The following is an 18800-nucleotide window of genomic DNA, read 5'->3' on the forward strand; positions in this document are numbered from 1 at the left end:
AACAAAGGGCAACGAAAACCTCAGTTTGTTTTGCTGTCGTTCTTGACGTGTTTTAATCGTTTGTGTAGTTTTTGTAACGTTATTGTTTAATTTGACTTCGTTGGAGCAGCTGAACGTTTTCACACAGTGCAGAAGCCGGTTTGTGAGCACTGAGGCTGCTGCTGTGTTCATGTACCGTCGGAAGTTACAGGGCAAACTCGGCCTGCTTGCTTGGATTTTTTTTATCTGTGTGGGGGGCAGCTTCAATGGGCTCAGGCACATTACATAGGCCAGAATTAATCTTTTGTGTGGATATAATTAATTATTTTGCCACAAGCAACTGTTGAATTTGAAACATCGAAAAAGTTGTGTAATTTCCGACGGTACTTGAATGCAGCATCAGCGGCAGCAGGAGCTCCTGCGTGCGCTTATTATTTTGTATTAAATATAACAATATGAGTGTAGGAATGATAATCCAGGCCTTCTGTAAATGTGGCAACAGGCAGATGAATCAAAATGATGATATAAAGAGCTGTTCTGGAAGGAAGAATTCACGTTGTGGATCAGTGATCAGCTGGTGGAAATAACCGCACTAGTCAATGCACGCATTCACACGCACTGATTAATTTACTGCTCTGATATATTCAATCATCTTGTCATGTCAAAAGGGAGAATAAATATAAATATATTTATTCTCCCTTTTGACAGTTTTCTGCTATAAATCAATATATATGTCTTAATACTGTGATACAGCAGTGACCAAGGAACTTTTTGAGCACGACGGAGCACGCATCATGTCGACAGACAGTGTGGATTCTGATGATGATGGAGATGATCCCTCTTTTGTTCTGGACAAGGAACCAGAGCAGGTGGTCCATAGACATCTCCACAGATTCTGTTTGCAGTTTCTCCAGGAGCAGACACGCTCTGCTCCAGCAGTGGCTCCAGGCGCGTTTCGTTGAGATCGTGAGCTTCGATTTTGTTAAGTTCCTCTTTCGTCCCTTTTGCGCTCTTGCTTCGCAGACTGTTCGGTGATAAAAGCTCTTTCGTCCACCTTTTCTCAACGAATTGTAATGTTTTTTTATGTTTTCCCTTCGTTCAGGAATCGTCATGTGCCATGTGACTGGGCCATTGGTTGCACTGTGATGAAAGCATACTGTGCATCCGGAAAGTGTTCACAGCGCTTCACCTTTTCCAAGTTACAGCCTTATTCCAGAGTGGATGAAACTCCTTTTTTTTTCCGCCTCAAAATTCTACAAACAATGCCCCATAATGACAATGTGACTTTTTTTTAAATTTTGCAAATTTATTAAAAATCTAAGAAATCTCATGTACATAAGTATTCACAGCCTTTGCCATGAAGCTCAAAATTGAGCCCATGTGCATCCTGTTTCCACTGATCATTCTTGAGATGTTAGTACATCTTAATTGGAGTCCACCTGGGGTTAATTCAACTGATTGTACATGATTTGGAAAGGCACACACCTGTCTACATGTAAGGTACCACAGTTGACAGTGCATGTCAAAACACAAACCAAGCGTGAAGTCAAAGGGATTGTCTGTAGACCTGTGGCCTCCATAATCTGTAAATCGAAGAAGTTCAGATCCACCAGGACTCTTCCTAGAGCTGGCTGCCCGTCTAAATTGAGTGATTGGGGGAGAAGGACCTTAATCAGGGAGGTGACCAAAAACCTAATGGTCACTCTGTCAGAACCCCAACATTCCCCTGTGGATAGAAGAGAACCTTCCAAAAGGACAACCATCTGGCAGCCCACCTGGAGTTTGCCAAAAGGCACCTGAAGGACTCTGAGACCATAAGAAACAAGCTTACTTTTTCTAATGGTCACTTATGTACTTATGTAATGGTTACTTATGTACATGTGATTTCTTATTCATTGTCAATGTATTTTCATTTATATAGCACCAAATCACAACAAAGTTGCCTTAAGGCGCTTCACACAAGTAAGATCTATCCTTACTAACCCCAAGAGCAAGCACACAGGTGACAGTGGTAAGGAAAAACTCCTTTTGATGATATTGAGGAAGAAACCTCAACCAGACCAGACTCGAAGAAGTGACCCTCTGCTTGGGCCATGCTACCGACACACTTGACAAAACATTTTACAAAATGAATATACAGGAAATTTTGCTGGTGGACAGGAGCGTTACAGAAACAGACACCACACCCATCTCTGGATGGAGCCACACTTCAAACAGATAGAAAAAACAGAATCAGGCATCGAAAGACAACAAATACAGTATAACTTGTCAGCATTAAGCAACAAGAAAAACAGAAGAAATACTAAGGTGATCCCCAGCCGCTAGCCCTAAGCTTCACTAAAAGACCCAGAATTTAGATAAAGTTGAGGCCACGGCCCACTCCATTTCCTAATATAATGAATTTAAAAGGGTAAAAAGCATAGTACCATACTATGCCAGTATGCTAGCCATACGAAAGGGAAAATAAGTGCATCTTAAGTCTGGAGTTGAAAGTCTCTACAGAATCTGACAGTTTTATTGATGCCTGGAGATCATTCCACAGAACAGGGGCACGATAAGAGAAACCTCTGTGACCCGCAGACTTTTTATTCACCCTAGGGACACAAAGTAGTCCTGTACCCTGAGAACACAGAGCCCGGGCTGGTACGTAGGGTTTAATTCGGTCAGCTAAGTATTGAGGGGCTAGTCCGTGAACAGTTTTATTGGTTAGCAACAGAACCTTAAAATCTGATCTCACAGGGACAGGAAGCCAGTGAAGAGATGCCAAAATGGGTGTAATGTGGTCAAACTTTCAAATAACTTGAAAAAAGCAGTGCAGTGATCCTTACATTTACATTGACTTCTGTTTCACTGCAGACAGTATGACCCCAACATACATCATGTTTTGTGTGGTCAGCTTCATTACATCCATCAAGGTCATAATAAAATCATCTGCATTTATCAATCCGTCTGTCTGCTAGCAAGACCATGTCAAACCACTGCACAGACCCTGATGAAATGTATTTTTTTTCTTTTATTTTAATAAATTTGCAAAAACAAATTCAATAAAACTTTTTTGTGTTGTCATTGGGTGTTGTGAGTAGAACGTTAAAGGGGAAAATGCATTTACTCAATTTTGGAATACAACTGTAACATCACAAAATTTGGAAAAAAGTGAAGCACCCTGAATACTTTCTGGATGCATTGTAAATGTTTTGGTGAGATGAACTACAATACCATAAAGAATGTAGCCGACTCAGGCTCCTGCTACTGCATTTAAATGCTAACCTTTATGGCAAAAAAATTGTTTTATGTATCGCAGATTATTATAATCTTTGTGAATTTCTCCACTGTGAGATCAATAAAGTCTTATCTAATGCATCTCAGTATTGTGATACTCATTATTATGAATTACTCTCTGAGAGCTCAGATATGCTTTATCACAGAATTAACACTGCAAGCTAAGGAAATTCCCTATTTGATACTGCTGGATATATTGATTTTGAAAGTAAAGCAGGAGGTTCTTGTTTGTGCTTTTTTCCTAGAATGCACGCTCTGGCTTTCTGTGTACAGTATACCTGTTATCATATATCTCTTTCTCCCCTTTAGTCTCAGGGCTCACCGTACTCAATGAGCGGACAGCGCAATGTCAGAGCGCTCTGGGCAAACTGCAAAGGGGAAGGACGGAAAAACCAAGTATGCATCTCTCAACCTGTTTGATACATACAAAGGAAAGAGCCTTGAAACACAAAAGCCTGTTGGTGAGTTATGTACATAAAGCTCTCTTTTACTACTTAATGTAAGGATGTCAGACTATTGTACTAATTTCAGCAATATAGCAAAAAAAAAAAAAAATCTGAGCTGCCCAGTCACAGTTATTAAGATTGTCATTTAAGTGCCTGGCTTTGCTGTTTCCTTTTTGCCACTAAGCCCTGCAACTTTGATGGATTATCTCACTGTTGGTTTTCCTCAATGCTCTGGTGCAGGTTTCCTATGCTGGAAAGGAAATGCATTGTATGTGACATCCCTCAACTGTCTACCATCTCAGTTTTGTTGACATTGTTCAAATTATTCAGTTTCCTTAGATGTTTACAATCTTTATTTATTAGCAGTCACATCTGTCTGCTGATGAAAGGCTTGCACTCAGCTATTGCACTTCAAGAAACATTAGAAAGATGTCTGCATGGACAGGATGGTACAAATCCCAGTTGAGCCTCACTATGTCAGCTAAGCATGTCACTGTTTCTATAAAAACAAACAAAAAAAAACCACCCAAAATAAACTCATATCATGAGGTGCATTGCATGGAAAAATGTGAGGCGCTCAGAAACTTAAAAGCTGAACATGGGTGATGTGCTCATGATTTATGTAATCCTACTATAGTTTTTTATGGTTAAAAAAGTTTCACAGAAAAATGCTTTTTTTTTTTTCCTTTTTTCATAATAAACAATACCCAAAGACAACAATCACACAATCTCGGCATCACTAACCTCTCTGCTGCCAACTGAATGGGTCCAAACATATTTGGATATAAGCACAACTTAATGTGTATTGATTTATTTTTTGTCAGTATCACCTCAGTCATCTTTTTCTTCAGTCATTTTTTTATTCTTCGGGGTTTAAGTGCAGACATCATGGTAAACCATGTACACACAAAAGGAGGTAGGGGCAAGTGTGGCTCACTCGCCACAAATTGGCAGCCCTGATTCATGCACTGCATAGCAGCTGATTTAATTCAGTGTCTGACATCCATCATGTAAATCATCATATTAACAATCACAAAGTTTTCCTTTTTTTTTTTTTTCTTTCTTTCTTTCTTTTTTATGACACTTTTCCTTCAGAGACATAACTGGTATGAAACAGGAGTTATTGAGAAGACGCTTTTGTACAACAATCATTTCCACATAAAATCATTATTATTTCATAAAAAGACAGAGGAAGCGATCAGAGTGCCACAACAGCACGTCTTGAGTCTGACGTGCTGCAGCACCTTTGTCATTTCGGAGCGTCAGCAGCAAAATCAGGCGAATATCGCCTAGTTTCTGCTTAAAACTGACTTTAGAATGATTTAAGAGGTTTTACTTTGTCATCTAATGGTAATATTCCCTTTGATTGCTTTGGGTGTAGAAAGTCATTCTCAGACGTGCTGCTGTGGTCCGAAATGACGCATGCACAGTGAAAACAGGGCGGAACAATTTTTAGGGGGGACGGTTCGGTCGGTGACAGAGAATAGTAGGGGGCGTGATGTGAAGAACAAGGGAGGACATTGTTTCTGCCTCCACCACCAACGTTCCTGTACAGTCTGTGGTTCCCGGTTTATTTGTTGACTAGTTTGTCCCTCAACAAGCTCCACTTATTTATAAAATCGTTAACCTCCAACTCAGCATTATGGTACATACAATTTCCCTCCCTGAATTGCAGGTCATTTGAGCATCTTTGTATTTTTTAGACGCCGTGTTATAAAGTCGGTCATATTTGAGGACTTTTCTTCCAAAGCTTCCTCTGTTTGATCCGTTCTCAAAATGTAATCAGTATGTGTAGTGCAAAAACTCTTAAAATATGAGGGGAGAGAAAGGAGTGAAACCACAAAAGTGACCTACAACAGCCCTTGCGGTTTCTGTCATTTTGATGGGCTTGGAGAGGGTTCACAGCCACACAGAGGGCTCTGATCTAAAGTGGTTGTCTTTGATTCGCCACACCCAGGGATTTATGTGAAACTTAACACCATATTACAGTGTAGGGAGCAAGCTTGTTAATAATCGCTGGCCTTGAATAAAGGCCTGCTTTGTTTAGCCGCTGGGTCTCAGCACTGTTTAAAAAAAACGCCCGGGTGTTTAATCAAGGAAATACGGTATGTAGCTACCCCAATTTCCCCTTCTACATAGTGAGGCAGCTCACTGCTATGGCTTGTCTCAGTCTTGAGAAACAAATAAGGAATTGATATTCTACAGAGTTTGCCTGTCACAGGGCTTATGTCACTGTATTTGGAAGGGTTTTTCTGACTTGTGAGCATTAAAATCATGCTGCATATATACCTATAATTTTTAAGTTGAATTCATTATTATTGTTATTAGTCATAGTAGGTATGACAGAAATGATAGTGTGCTGGCCAAGCGGTTAGTACGTTTGTTTCCAGAGCAGAAGGTTCCTGGTTCAAGACCATCCATGCCTATTCTCCATGTAATGTGGAGTTGCATCAGGAAGGGCATCAAACGTGCCAGTTATATCTGATTTGATGGGGTAATCCCGAGGAAAAAGGAAGAAGCCGAAAGAACGTGCTAGTAATGACAGAGCTCTTTTCAGTCTCATTTGAGGATGGGCACCAAAGGGGTTAAATGAAAGAGCATAATTCTACTTCCAGGGAGGCCTTCATCTGTCCCCATCAGAAACATGGTATTTTCTTGGCAAAGTTTTTAGTAGTTTTTAGTAATTTTTTGAGCAAATTATACATCAAATAAAGTGGAAATTCAAAGAAAAAGTGAAGATGCGGTGGAAAGCGGACAAGTGTTGTGGTTTATGACCCGGAGCACAAACATGTTGAGGCAGTTGTGCAGGCGAGAGGCCGCAGCTACTCAGTCAAGGCGTGTAGATTAAAACTTACCGATACGTCTCCCATTTGCCTCGTCTTCCCTTCTCCACTTGGAACCAAAAAAAAAAACTGCGCTTTTCACAACTGCTTCGGTGATTGCAGCCAAAAACAAAACAGTTGACCATTTTTCCGTCAAAAGTGATGCTATGTCTACCTTTTCTACACTTTGGGTCGCTTTGGCTTTGGACAGAAGTTTATCCACTGGATTGAAATGCTTTACTCACTCCCTATGGCAGCAGTTTGCACCAATAATAATATCTCCAAATTTTTTCAGCTCCAGCGTGGCACTAGACAGGGCTGCCCTCTGTCCCCCCCTTCTCTTTGCTTTAACAATAGAACCTCTGGCCATAGCTCTTCGTGGTAGTAATGATGTAAAAGGAGTGGTAAGAGGTGGCATTGAAAACAGAGTATCGCTATATGCTGATGATATACTTTTGTATCTAAACAACCCAGCTGTAACTTTACCAAAAGCATTAGAACTGCTTAAATCGTATGGAAAAATTTCAGGTTATAAAATAAACTTGCAGAAAAGTAAACTCATGCCAGTTGGTTCTACTTGTCAGCTGGCCCCGCTCCACTCATTTTCTCTTCCAATCAGAATAAGTCAGTATAGAATTAAGTACTTAGGTATATGGGTGACTCAGCGGTTTAAAGACCTGTATCAAGCAAACTCTCTTCCGCTTTTGAATAGCCTAAAAAAAGACCTGGATCGCTGGAATCTGATACCACTTTCTTTAGGAGGCAGAATAAATGTTGTGAAAATGAATGTTATGCCACGTTTTTTGTTTCTTTTCCAATGTTTCCCCCTTTTCCTAACAAAATCTTTTTCTTCCTCAATTAACAAGCTTATATCTGCTTTTATTTGGAACAAAAGACCCCCAGAATAAAATAGAAACATACAGTAATAACATAAGAATACAGTAATAACCCAGTAGTGAGACATACATTAGTAAAATACAATAAAAAGAATTTTCAAAAAAAAAAGTGATGCTATGTTTGTGCAGGGTGTTCCCGGAAGTGGTCAAATCCCGCAATATCACATAGAGGTTCAAATGAGACTGTGGTTCCCTATTGGAATGGTCAGAGTACACAGCCTCTAACCTTCCTGGTCTTGCAGCATCTTAAATACGTTTTTGGCAAAGTGGACAGTTTAATGTAATGTCATTGGGTTAAACTAGAAGCACTCAGAGAGTGCAAACCTCCACCAAGGCCATGGGGTCACTGACGCCATAACATCTACATGCCGTGGAATCATTGAACCTAAAAAAGTCTAACGATGTTTGCTCAGTAGTAAAAAAGTTTCATCTGCTGTGACTGGATAGCATGTATCCTTAGCGCTTGGCATCACAGTTTATTGCAACTTGCACCTTTCCCAGAAGCTACTGTCATCTGAGCACTGATATTGATATTGCATGTGCTTATAGACAAAAACAAATGAGACAAAATTCAATTTATTATCCAACTAAACTGCAGATATATGAAATTTTTAACATTTATGAAATACTTCTCTAAACAAGGCCATAGGGTGACTGACCCTAAAGAGATTCCCTCCTTGGCACAGTGATCTATTCAACAATTCAGTGTTAGAACCAAAACTATGATACATACACTTTTCCTTCCTTTATATGAGGTCTGTGATGAAAAAAGCGGTCCTTTTTATTTTTTTCAAAAAATAAATGGATTTGATTCATATGTTTTTACATCAGACATGCTTGAACCCTCGTGCGCATGCGTGAGTTTTTTCACGCGTGTCGGTCATTCGCCTGTGGGCAGGCCTTGAGTGAGGAGTGCTCCACCCCGCCCATCGGAATCTCTTTGTCTGAATAGCCGCTGTGGACGGCACGCGTTGCTTTATCAACATTTTTTCTGGACCTGTGAGGAATATCCGAGTGGACACTATTGGAGAAATTAAGCTGGTTTTCGGTGAAAAGTTTAACGGCTGATGAGAGATTATGGGGTGTTTCTGTCGCTGTAAGGACTTCCCACGGAGCGGGACGTCGTGCAGCGTTTCCAGGCGCCGTTGTCGGCCTGTTTCGACCTGAAAACATCCTAATTTAAGGCTTAATTCACCCAGGACGTCGTGAGAGAACAGAGAAAATTCAGAAGAGGCCGGCATGAGGACTTTATGCGGACATTCCACTGTTTAAGGACATTTTTTAATGAAAGACGTGCGCGCAAATTCGCCGAGTCGTTTCCGTGACGACTCGGCGAATCTGTGTGCGACGCGACAGGAAAAACACCTCCGTGTTGAAAACCATTTGTAAAATTCAGGCTGCTTTTGATGGCTTTCAACAAGTGAGTAACTGAGAAATTGTTTAGCAGCTTGGGCATGTTCCAACTTGCCCGTTAAGGTTTCCAACGGAGGTGTTTTCCTGTCGCGACCCCCCGCGGTCGGGTCCGGCCCGACATGCGACTCTGCCCGCACGTTCTTTCATTACAAAATCTCCTTTAACAATGGAATGTCCGAATAAACTCCTCATGCCGACTTCTTCTGCAAGTTCTCTGTTCTCCGATGACTTCCTGGGTCAACAGAGTCTGAAATGTGGAAGTTTTCAACTTGAAACGGCGAGACGCTGCCGCCTCGAAGCGCAGATCGCCGTCAGGCGCCGTGGGCCGTCTTTACAGCGACACTACCAGACCAAAATCTCTCATCAGCCGTTAAAATTTTTACCGAAAACCAGCTGAATTTATCGAATGGTGTCCACTCAGTTGTGCCTTACAGTTTTGAAAAAATTTTGATCAAACAAAGCAGCAGTCTCTGAGCCATTCCTAAACAATGAAAAAAATGATGAGAGGGTGGGCCACTCCTCACTCAAAGACTGCCCACAGGCGAATGACGTAACCGTTAGGCGTGAAAAAACTCTTGCATGCCCACGAGGGTTCAAGCATGTCTGATGTAATCACACGTGATTCAAATCCATATGGTTTTTGAAAAAAATAATAAGGTCCGTTACTTTTATCACAGACCTCATATTTGACATCCTTGACCATGAAAACATACCACTAGAACTTGGAATCACTTTTATGTCTTTGTTAGTTCAAAAGTTATTGTATAAAAACGATTTTTCTGTAATGGCGGTTTTCTTCTGGATCTAGCTCCATAACATTTGAAGCTACATCAAATCTGATGACACTTTACTGAATCAGTACAGATTCAGCTACAATTTTGTGTTAGTTGTGCATCTCTAGCTTCATTTGTCACCCCACACTGAAACATTTTCTATTTTCCCTATATTTTTGCATATTCTGGATCACCAGATCCGGAATCCGGATCCAATCATCGCCAAACTTTGTTGTTTGATAGAACATTTGACTATGTTACACCCTAATTTTTTTCTTTTCTTGTAATTTATTTTTTTTAGCATTTCATGTCAAATATATACATAACATACTGTAACCACTGTGTTTATCATCCTCATACTATCAGCATCAATGTACATTCATTTTAAAAGCACACATACCTCGACACAAAATGCTGTAAAGCAATATTAGAGAAAAAACAACAACAACAAAAAAACAACCCAAACAGAACCGAAACAATTAGGGAGTAGATTGCTGTTATAACTTTACTAATTATCTGAGAAAACAAAATCAGGCCTATGAGATGTTACATAGTGGATCCATTTTCTCCAGTATGAGGTAAACTGTTCCAATTTGTAGTTGATACACGCTGTTATCTTATCCATATTGTAAATGTCCATTGTAATGTTAATCCATTCAGTTAAAGTTGGCCTTTCCTGTAATAACCATTTCCTGGTTAATGCCTTTTTAGCTGCGACCAACAAAATTTTTAATAAATATTTGTCTTTTTTTAACAATTTCTGAGGTAAATTTCCAAAATATATAATCTTCATCTCGAGAGGCATTACATCTTTTAAAAATGTCTTGTAGAGCCATGTGTATTTCTCTCCAGAAGTCCTTGATAACCGGGCAGTCCCAAAAGATGTGGTGGTGGTTTGCATGTTGATTACCACAGTTTCTCCAACATATAGGGGAAGTTCGATCATACTGAGATTTCTGAACGGGTGTAATAAAATATCTTATCAGATTTTTCCAGCTGAATTCCCTCCAAATCTGTGAACTAGTACATTTCCAATTATATCTCCACATTGTTGTCCATTCCTCTTCAGATATACTTATTCCTCCTTTTTGCTCCCATTTTTCTTTAATGTATGTAGTTGACTGTTTTTTAAGATTGAATAAGCCTTTGTATGTACATGATATAATTCTACCATTGATATCAGAGTTATATGCTTTCCTAAACATTTCTATAAAACTCACCTTTGTTTCTGAGACATTTTTTATTTTCATATTAATATAGTGTCATATCTGCAGATAGCGGTAGAAATCCTGTTTTTCTAAAAGGTATCTTTCTTTAATTGTATCAAAACTAAGCATTGTTCCCCTTTTAGTAATTTACATAAAGCAGTCAAACCCTTAAATGTCCAGTCCTTAAACCTGGTATCCAATCTATTTGGCATGAAGTCTGAGTCATATGCACACCATTTAAGAATCATTATATCCCCTTCTAACTTATGTTCTTTTATGATAGCTTTCCACATTTTAAGAGTACATTTCACCCATGGATTGTCAATACTTTTATGTAATTTTGTAGATTGTCAGCTATAATTGCCTGTATGGGAATGGAACATATTTTCTCTTCTATACTTTTCCATTGAGGATTATATATATGGGACTGCACCAGCATATAATTGTTCTTATATGTGTTGCAAGAAAATAATCTCTGAAAGAATGTAGTGCCCATCCTCCCCTCTCCTTGGTCAGCTGTAGAGTTTTGAGACGTACCCTAGGTCTCTTGCCTCGCCATATATATCAGCTGTAGAGTTTTGAGACGTACCCTAGGTCTCTTGCCTCGCCATATATATCTTGATAACATTTTATCCCATTCATTAAAATGGCATTGATTGATTTCTATTGGTAGGGTGTGGAATAAATATAAAAATTGAGGTAAAATATTCATTTTAATAGATTCAATTCTTGAAGAAAGATTGAGAAAAGGGGTTAGGCTCCACCTCGTTATATCTTCCTTAATTTTTTTGTATAAAGGAACATAATTGCATTCAAATTCTTCTTGTTAAAAGGGAGTTTTTCCTTCTCACTGTCACCAAGTGCTTGCTCACGGGGGTCGTTTTGACCGTTGGGGTTTTTCCGTAATTATTGTATGGCTTTGCCTTACAATATAAAGCGCCTTGGGGCAACTGTTTGTTGTGATTTGGCACTATATAAATAAAATTGATTTTTTTTTTTTTTTTTTTATAATTTTGATAAATCTTGTGGGATGTTTATGCCTAAATATCTGATGGATTTTGTTTGCCATATCAATGGGTATTCATTCTTGATTACATCTGGTGGGTTATAATGATGTGCAAGCAATTGAGTCTTACCCATATTAACTTTATATCCTGATAATTTGCCATATTGCTCAAATGATTTCATCAGTTCAGGTAAAGCATATTTTGGTTGCCTTAGTCTTATTTTTTTGTATATGATCTGTGATGTGTAATGTCTTTCGTATATTATCTTGTGTTTGGCGTTGTTGTATAAAACCTGTCTGGTCATTATGTATTACTGTAGGTAGGAACTTCTCTATTCGTCTGGCCATAATCGAGGTGATTAATCGGTAGTCTACGTTAAGAACAGATATTGGTCGATAGTATCCACACTCCATTTTATCTTTGCTTTCTTTTGGTATAGCCGATATGATCGCCTCCTTCCAACTGGGCGGTGTTTGTGCCTTTTTTAAAACCCAATTCAGTGTGGGAAGTATAATAGGTGTTAATTCATCTCTAAATTTCTTATACCACTCAGCTGTATAGCCATCTGATCCTGGTGATTTATTTAATTTGAGTCTAGTAATTGCATTTATTAATTCCCCTTCTGTTATATCAGCAATCATTATTTCATTTTGTTACCCATTTAATGTGGGCAGCTCTAAAGAATTTAGATAAGCGTCAATTTGATCTAAATTATCTCCTGGTACCTTAGAATATAAAGTTTTATAAAATACTTCAAATGATTTCTGAATATCACTTAATTTATTTTTTATTTTGCTTGTTCTTGGATCCCAAATTGTATTTTCTGCCATTTTTTTTCTTCAATTTCCAGGCTAGTATCTTCATAGATTTAGATCCACTTTCATAATGTCTCTGTTTTAAAAACATTAGTTTCTTTTTAATTTTTTGTGTGGCTAGGTTATTAATTTCATTCCTAATTTTTTTAATATCCTCTAATAAATTTTGCTCCAAATTTAATTTGTGTTTTCTCTCCAGTTCCATTAATTTATTTTGCAATTCTTCATTTTTTTGATTCATCATTTTCTTCTATTATTATGAGAATGCAATAATGTTCCCTCTTAATACAGCCTTTAGAGTGTCCCACAGGATGGGGGGTGAGACCTCACCATTATCATTGTATTCTAAATATAGGCTGATTTCCTTTTTGATTTTTTCCTTAAATTGAGAATCGTTTAATAAACTTGAATTTAATTTCCATGTAGTATTCTTTACCTGCAGGCTAAAATCAACATTTAAGTAAATAGGTGCATGGTCACTTAGATCTATTGTCCCAATTCCACAATCTTTTATCTTATCTTTATCTTTTCCAAATGTTAGAAAATAATCGATTCTTGTATATGAGGCGTGTGGGGCAGAATAGTGTGTATAGTCTCTTCTAATGGGGAAGAAGTTCTCCATATATCTATTAGTCCAACATCCTCGAATAGTGCCTTTATTTTTTTATGAAGGGACTTTCCTACAAGGTGTTTTTTATTAGAACTATCTAACTGGGGTTGTAAGTGTATATTTAAATCTCCCCCGCAGATCAGAATTCCTTTCGTTTCCGTTACCATAATATCAGTAATTTTTTGAAAGAAGCTAATATCAGTTCCAGGTGTTGCGTATATATTTAATAAAGTGACCAAGTTACCCTCTATCTTTCCTTTTACCAAAATAAATCTTCCCTCTTTGTCTCTCATTTCAAAAATCTTTTCAAAATTTAGCCTGTTAGAAATAAGGATAGCAACTCCTCTTCTGTGTCCTGTTTTGTAAGATGAAAAAAATAAATTTGTGAAACCCATGCGTGTAAGTTTTCTATGTTCATTGTCATTTGAGTTTCCTGTAGGTATACTACATGGGCTTGTTCCTTCTTCATTTTTGACAGAATTTTACTGCGTTTGATTGGATTCAACAGCCCATTGACATTATATGAGATGAATTTCACTGTGCCAGTAGTCATATGAATCAATCTGCCTATGTAACGTTGATATTATCAAAACAAAAACTAACAAGTCTACTCCCTGAACATTCCCGAACAAAAAAAACACACATGAAAATAAAATAAAACAAGTGTGGCTCCAAGGTTGGGGTCTCTTGGAAATGACCCTGAACTAAGCTAAAGAGAACATTTAGCTGTGGGGGAAATCCTCTGCTACCTGTAGGGTGAGGGCCCCCAAAGCAGTCTCTGTCCATCATCTGGAAATGGAACATTATATTCCTCCCTTGTGTATATACTCGTATTCTCATTTGGATGAGGGAGAAGGATAGATGTACCAATAATACAGTTCACACTGATCCATGCAATTTAGCAAGTTTAACTTGATACAGTCTAAATCTGATTCTGTCCAGCTCTCCCACTTATTCAGAACTTATAATTTTCCACCCATTTAAATCAGAGTTTATGATTTTTTTTTTTCTCTTATGAGGGTGGGACTTATCTCCTGAAGGCATGCAGTTTCTCTCTGATATTTTTCTCTCACTCCTCCCCTGTCTCCCTCTGTCCGTGACCTCCTACCGTGTCCCACGCAGTGCGGGACAGCTGCTCGGCCAGGCTCTCTCTCGGTGTGACCACAGAGACGGGCAGTCCTCTGTCCTTCATGTCTTTGGTCGCTTCCACCACTGTCTGGTACAGTCTCGCCTCGTCCTCATAGAATACTCATAGTTTAGCAGTAAACGGGGTCTGGAAGCGGATATTTTTCTGGTTTAATACTCGCTTTGCCTCGGAGTAATCTTTACACTTCTGCAGAACTGCTGGGGCGTAATCCTGATCAAAATATATCTGTCTCCCATTCAAAAACACCTTCTTTTTGCCCCATGCCCTCCGCAGAATGTCTTTTTTAGTTGTGTCGCGGAGAAACTTTATTATTATTGACCGCGGTTTGTCCATATCTCCAGAGGGTCTCGGGGCAAGCGCCCAGTGGGCTCTCTCAATGCCAACCTCCATGGTGGCGGGGGCCTCCAGGGTCTCTCGTAATATCTTCTCAACATACTACACCATCGACGGTCCCTCGGGTACATTATACAGCCGAATATTCTCCCGTCGGGATCTTCCTTCGTGTTCGAGCAATTTATCTTCTTGCTGATTCATCACCTTTATCACCTTGTTTAGAATTTGCTCAATATTTTGAACACGGTCTTCCACATTTTCAGTTCGCATCTCCACCTCCGCTATTTTAGCACTGACGTTGGTGAGTTCAGATTTGATTTCGTCCAGTTGCTGTCTCACGTCTTTACGAAAGTTCTGTATCTCTTTCAAAACTTTTGCTAAGCTAGCCACATGTGAGTCGGCGTTAGCTTCTTCATCGCGTACCTGTGCAGGGGAGCTGCTCGCTGTATTTTGTCCATTGTCAGACTCTGACAATGGACAATGACAATTCGCCAATGATATGAGGCGAGATTAATAATTCGTTGTGGAGAGGTTACTTTAGGCTGCCATTCGGTGTGGTGACGTCACCGGAACCACCCTAATTTTTTTTTTTCAAGCCTTTCTGCCTTGTTTTTGTGGAGTTAGAAACTAGAATGTCAAAATTCCCCCATCCCCCAATGGTGAAGAATCCTTTAAAAAATTCCTGGATCCGAATTGTGATCCGGATCACCACTAAAATTGAATCACTTGTTCCTCTTGTAATTTCCAACCACTCCACAAAATTTCATCAAAATCCGTTCAAAACGTTTTGAGTTATCCTGCTGACAAACAGACAGACAAACAAACGCGACCGAAAACATAACCTCCTTGGCGGAGGTAATAACATGGTGGTATAAATCACTTTGACCTGCTTTTACTCTAGTGGGTGAAACTGAATAAAAACTGATTATAGTTGGGGCTCCCCTTTTATTTAGCAGGGCTGACTGATGTCAGGTTTCATTGGTCTCTCAATGCTGATGATCTCCTTTCTCTTTCCCATGTCAGTTCCCCCTCGCCATGGCTTGCAGTCTCTTGGTAAAGTTGCTTCCGCACGGCGTATGCCCCCTCCTGCCAACCTGCCCAGTTTGAAGGCAGAGAACAAAGGCAACGATCCCAACGTCTCGCTCGTTCCCAAAGACGGCACAGGATGGGCAAGCAAACAGGAACCAGCAGACCCAAAGAGGCAAGTTACGGGTGGGACTGTTCGGGTCAATTACAATTATAAAACCATTATCCATGCATCTTTTTTCTTCTTCTTCACAGGATTTTTTTTTTTCTCATATGTGACTACTTGTTACTTTTTAATTCAAAGTATTTGTAATGATCCATAATTAATTTATTTCCAGTACATTTTTTAAAAGCTCAGCCATATTTGCATGTGTATGGCTGTTATTCACTGAATCTATCCCACCTGCTAAAATCGCCTGTGTGGTTTCAAACTAAAAAAAGTTCAGACTCGCATCTGCTGCTTCTGATTTGCGTTTGTGTTCACCTCATCGCGATGCAAGTACATGCTGGCTGTACTGCACTAACACACTTTCCATTTGCGTCAGAAAAATTAAAACAAGAATGTGCACATGTGCGCTCCACCAGTAGTACTTATTAAAATGAAAATACTGGTGGTTTTCAGCTGTGAGACTAGACAAATAAACTCAATTCATCCTTTTTTAGCTCTTTATGAAAATACAGAATGAGTCTGCTTTCAGCGGAGCCATCAGTTGAACCTCTAACATTCTTACAGACAGTGATGATAAAAGAAATGTTCTTTTGGGGCCCAAACAAGTGGTCCGTCACGTAACTGTTTAGTTTTGTTTTTTAAGATTTGGACGTTAAAAACTTTGACCAGATTTGGCCAGAGATTTTTGCTAAATGCTTCTTGTCCTGGGTAGAGTTGGGTATCGGTTTGGTTTTATCCGATACCGGTGCCTACTCTGTATTTTTTAAACGATACCGGTGCTTAAACGGTTCTCGAACCGGTACTTTTAAAAAATACATAGCCAGGCGTTAGACACACGCTGTTAAAATGCAACAGTACTTGCTAATGCTAACCTAAGACACTTAATAATCAAGATTTGTGGTTGGCATTAAACTAAACTTACCTGAAGAGGAACGGCTGCTGTCATCGTCATCATCAGTGATGTGCAACGCCACACCCGTAGGGCTGGGAGTGGGACTTTCTTCAATTTGCCCTGCAGCTCCTGCTGCCGAAGTGCTGGGCCGTGAAACGTCGCGCAGTTTATCAAACACCGTGCATTGTTCAGCTTTCAAATCAACTCCGTGACTGGCCAGATGCTTCATCAAATTTGATGTGTTACCTCCCTTACATGCAATTGTTTTATGACATCTGTGGCCCGTCGCAGAGTCGTTGCCCTTGGGTGTGAAATGAAGCCAAACTTTGGAGCATTTCGCCTTCGGCATTTTTATTGATCCTCTCGCTATCAGTTCTCATCAGCTAATGCGGCGCTGACGTCACGCAGGTTGACGCCGGAACACCGTGGTCGGTCGCCCCCTTTCGGCTCATGAAAAAAAAAAAACGTCAGGCACCGAAATGAGGCACCGAAATTTTCATTCTTATTCGGTCTTGTTACTACCATTTACGTCGGAACCGGTGCTCTATTGGCACCGCGTTTCGATACCCAACCCTAGTCCTGGGTGTGTTGCATATAGTCACTGTGTCCTCACTTTTTTTTTCTTTTTTTTTTTACCACAAATGAGGCTGTAACAAAGCTGTATAGCAAATGTACTTAAAGGGCATATCGCACTCCAATAAACACTATCTTTTAAAAAAATTATATACCAGATTATGAATCATTGCATTCAAATTCTTTATTTTTGTATGAGTCCTGATGTTGCCGATAAAAATAAAATAAGTCATACAGCGTCTGAAAAATGCACACACATTCAGAGCTGTTTTTAGTCGTAAAAGTGACCTCGGGTAAGTAACCTCAGGTGCTGCCTGCAGGTCTCTCCACCTGTGTCCACTTAATGGCTTACTCCAGTATACGTCATCAATCTGGGTTGTTTTTGATCTCCAAATGTAATATGGCTTTAAATTGGTTTTCAAATCAAATTCTTGTATTTTGTGATGAATATATTTCCATCTCCGCCTCTTTGTAACCCGTGGTGTATTCAGAAAAAAACAAAATGACATCACATACTTCTCAGTAAGACTGGATAATAATGATTGCATACCGATTGCATACCAAGCCTCGCAGTCACTGTTTTTTTTGTTGTATTTACCATGTTTGTGAAGCATTGTATGTTGCCCAAAAAAGCAAAAATTAAAAAGTGAAACACTTGCTGCGAGTCTGAGCAAAACACAGAAGAAAGAGTGGATTACTGCTGAGAGGATCTTCTTTCAGAGACTGTAAGTGTGGCTTGGGACGGAACTGTGATTTGCCTGGTGTGAGGGGAGTGCTGAGCCCCTCACACTGGGCAGAGAGAGACAGCAGCCAGCCGCTGGGCGAATAGCAACCTTTGACTGTGGGTACCCGGCCAATGGGTCAATAGTTACTCCCCACGTAGAGCGGACCGTGTTTTTTTTTTTTTTTTGTGTGTGTGTGTGTGTGTGTGTGTGTGTTTATTTGTTTGTTTTTTTTAATAGACAAACACACTGCTTTGCTTTAAATGCGCAGTAGGTCTATTTCAGATGATCAGCGTGGCCCATCTTTCTCTTAAAACGCTTTATTTTATTCTGTGTGTCACGTTGGAAAGCTGTAGCTTTTGGTGCTACATTGATTAGCTCTTACACGGCTTACGGGCATGCTCTAGTCTTCTGTTTTTTTTTTTTTTTTTTTTTTTTTTTTTTTTTTTCTGGGGACATCACAGTGCCACACATGGGCTTGGCATATGTACTATGTTAAATGGGGCTACGAGGCACAGAATTTGCCTCAAACATTTTTTGTAATCGAATTATTTGAGTTACTTGAATAATCGTTTCAGACCAAGTTCAGACGAAATCCACCGTCAAGTTCTTAGGAAGTCGGCCGTGGCCATTTATTTACCCCTGTATTACATTCTACGACAGCCCTGTAAACTTCCAGATATATGGAAG

At 39.5% G+C, this 18800-nt stretch overlaps 1 protein-coding gene across 2 annotated transcripts in view; it reads left to right on the top strand.

Moving 5' to 3' along the window:
* prrc2a (proline-rich coiled-coil 2A) overlaps positions 1 to 18800 on the top strand; it is a 69876-nt gene that overhangs the window by 17742 nt on the left and 33334 nt on the right. For both annotated transcript variants that reach the window (XM_034160949.1, XM_034160948.1), the window contains exons 2-3: positions 3568 to 3719; positions 15752 to 15929. In XM_034160949.1, coding sequence (XP_034016840.1) covers positions 3605 to 3719; positions 15752 to 15929 — 293 coding nt within the window. In that variant the 5' untranslated portion in view covers positions 3568 to 3604. The remainder of the gene's footprint in view (positions 1 to 3567; positions 3720 to 15751; positions 15930 to 18800) is intronic.

The sequence above is a fragment of the Thalassophryne amazonica genome, chromosome 20, assembly GCF_902500255.1.
Source record: "Thalassophryne amazonica chromosome 20, fThaAma1.1, whole genome shotgun sequence".
Classification (NCBI taxonomy): domain Eukaryota; kingdom Metazoa; phylum Chordata; class Actinopteri; order Batrachoidiformes; family Batrachoididae; genus Thalassophryne; species Thalassophryne amazonica.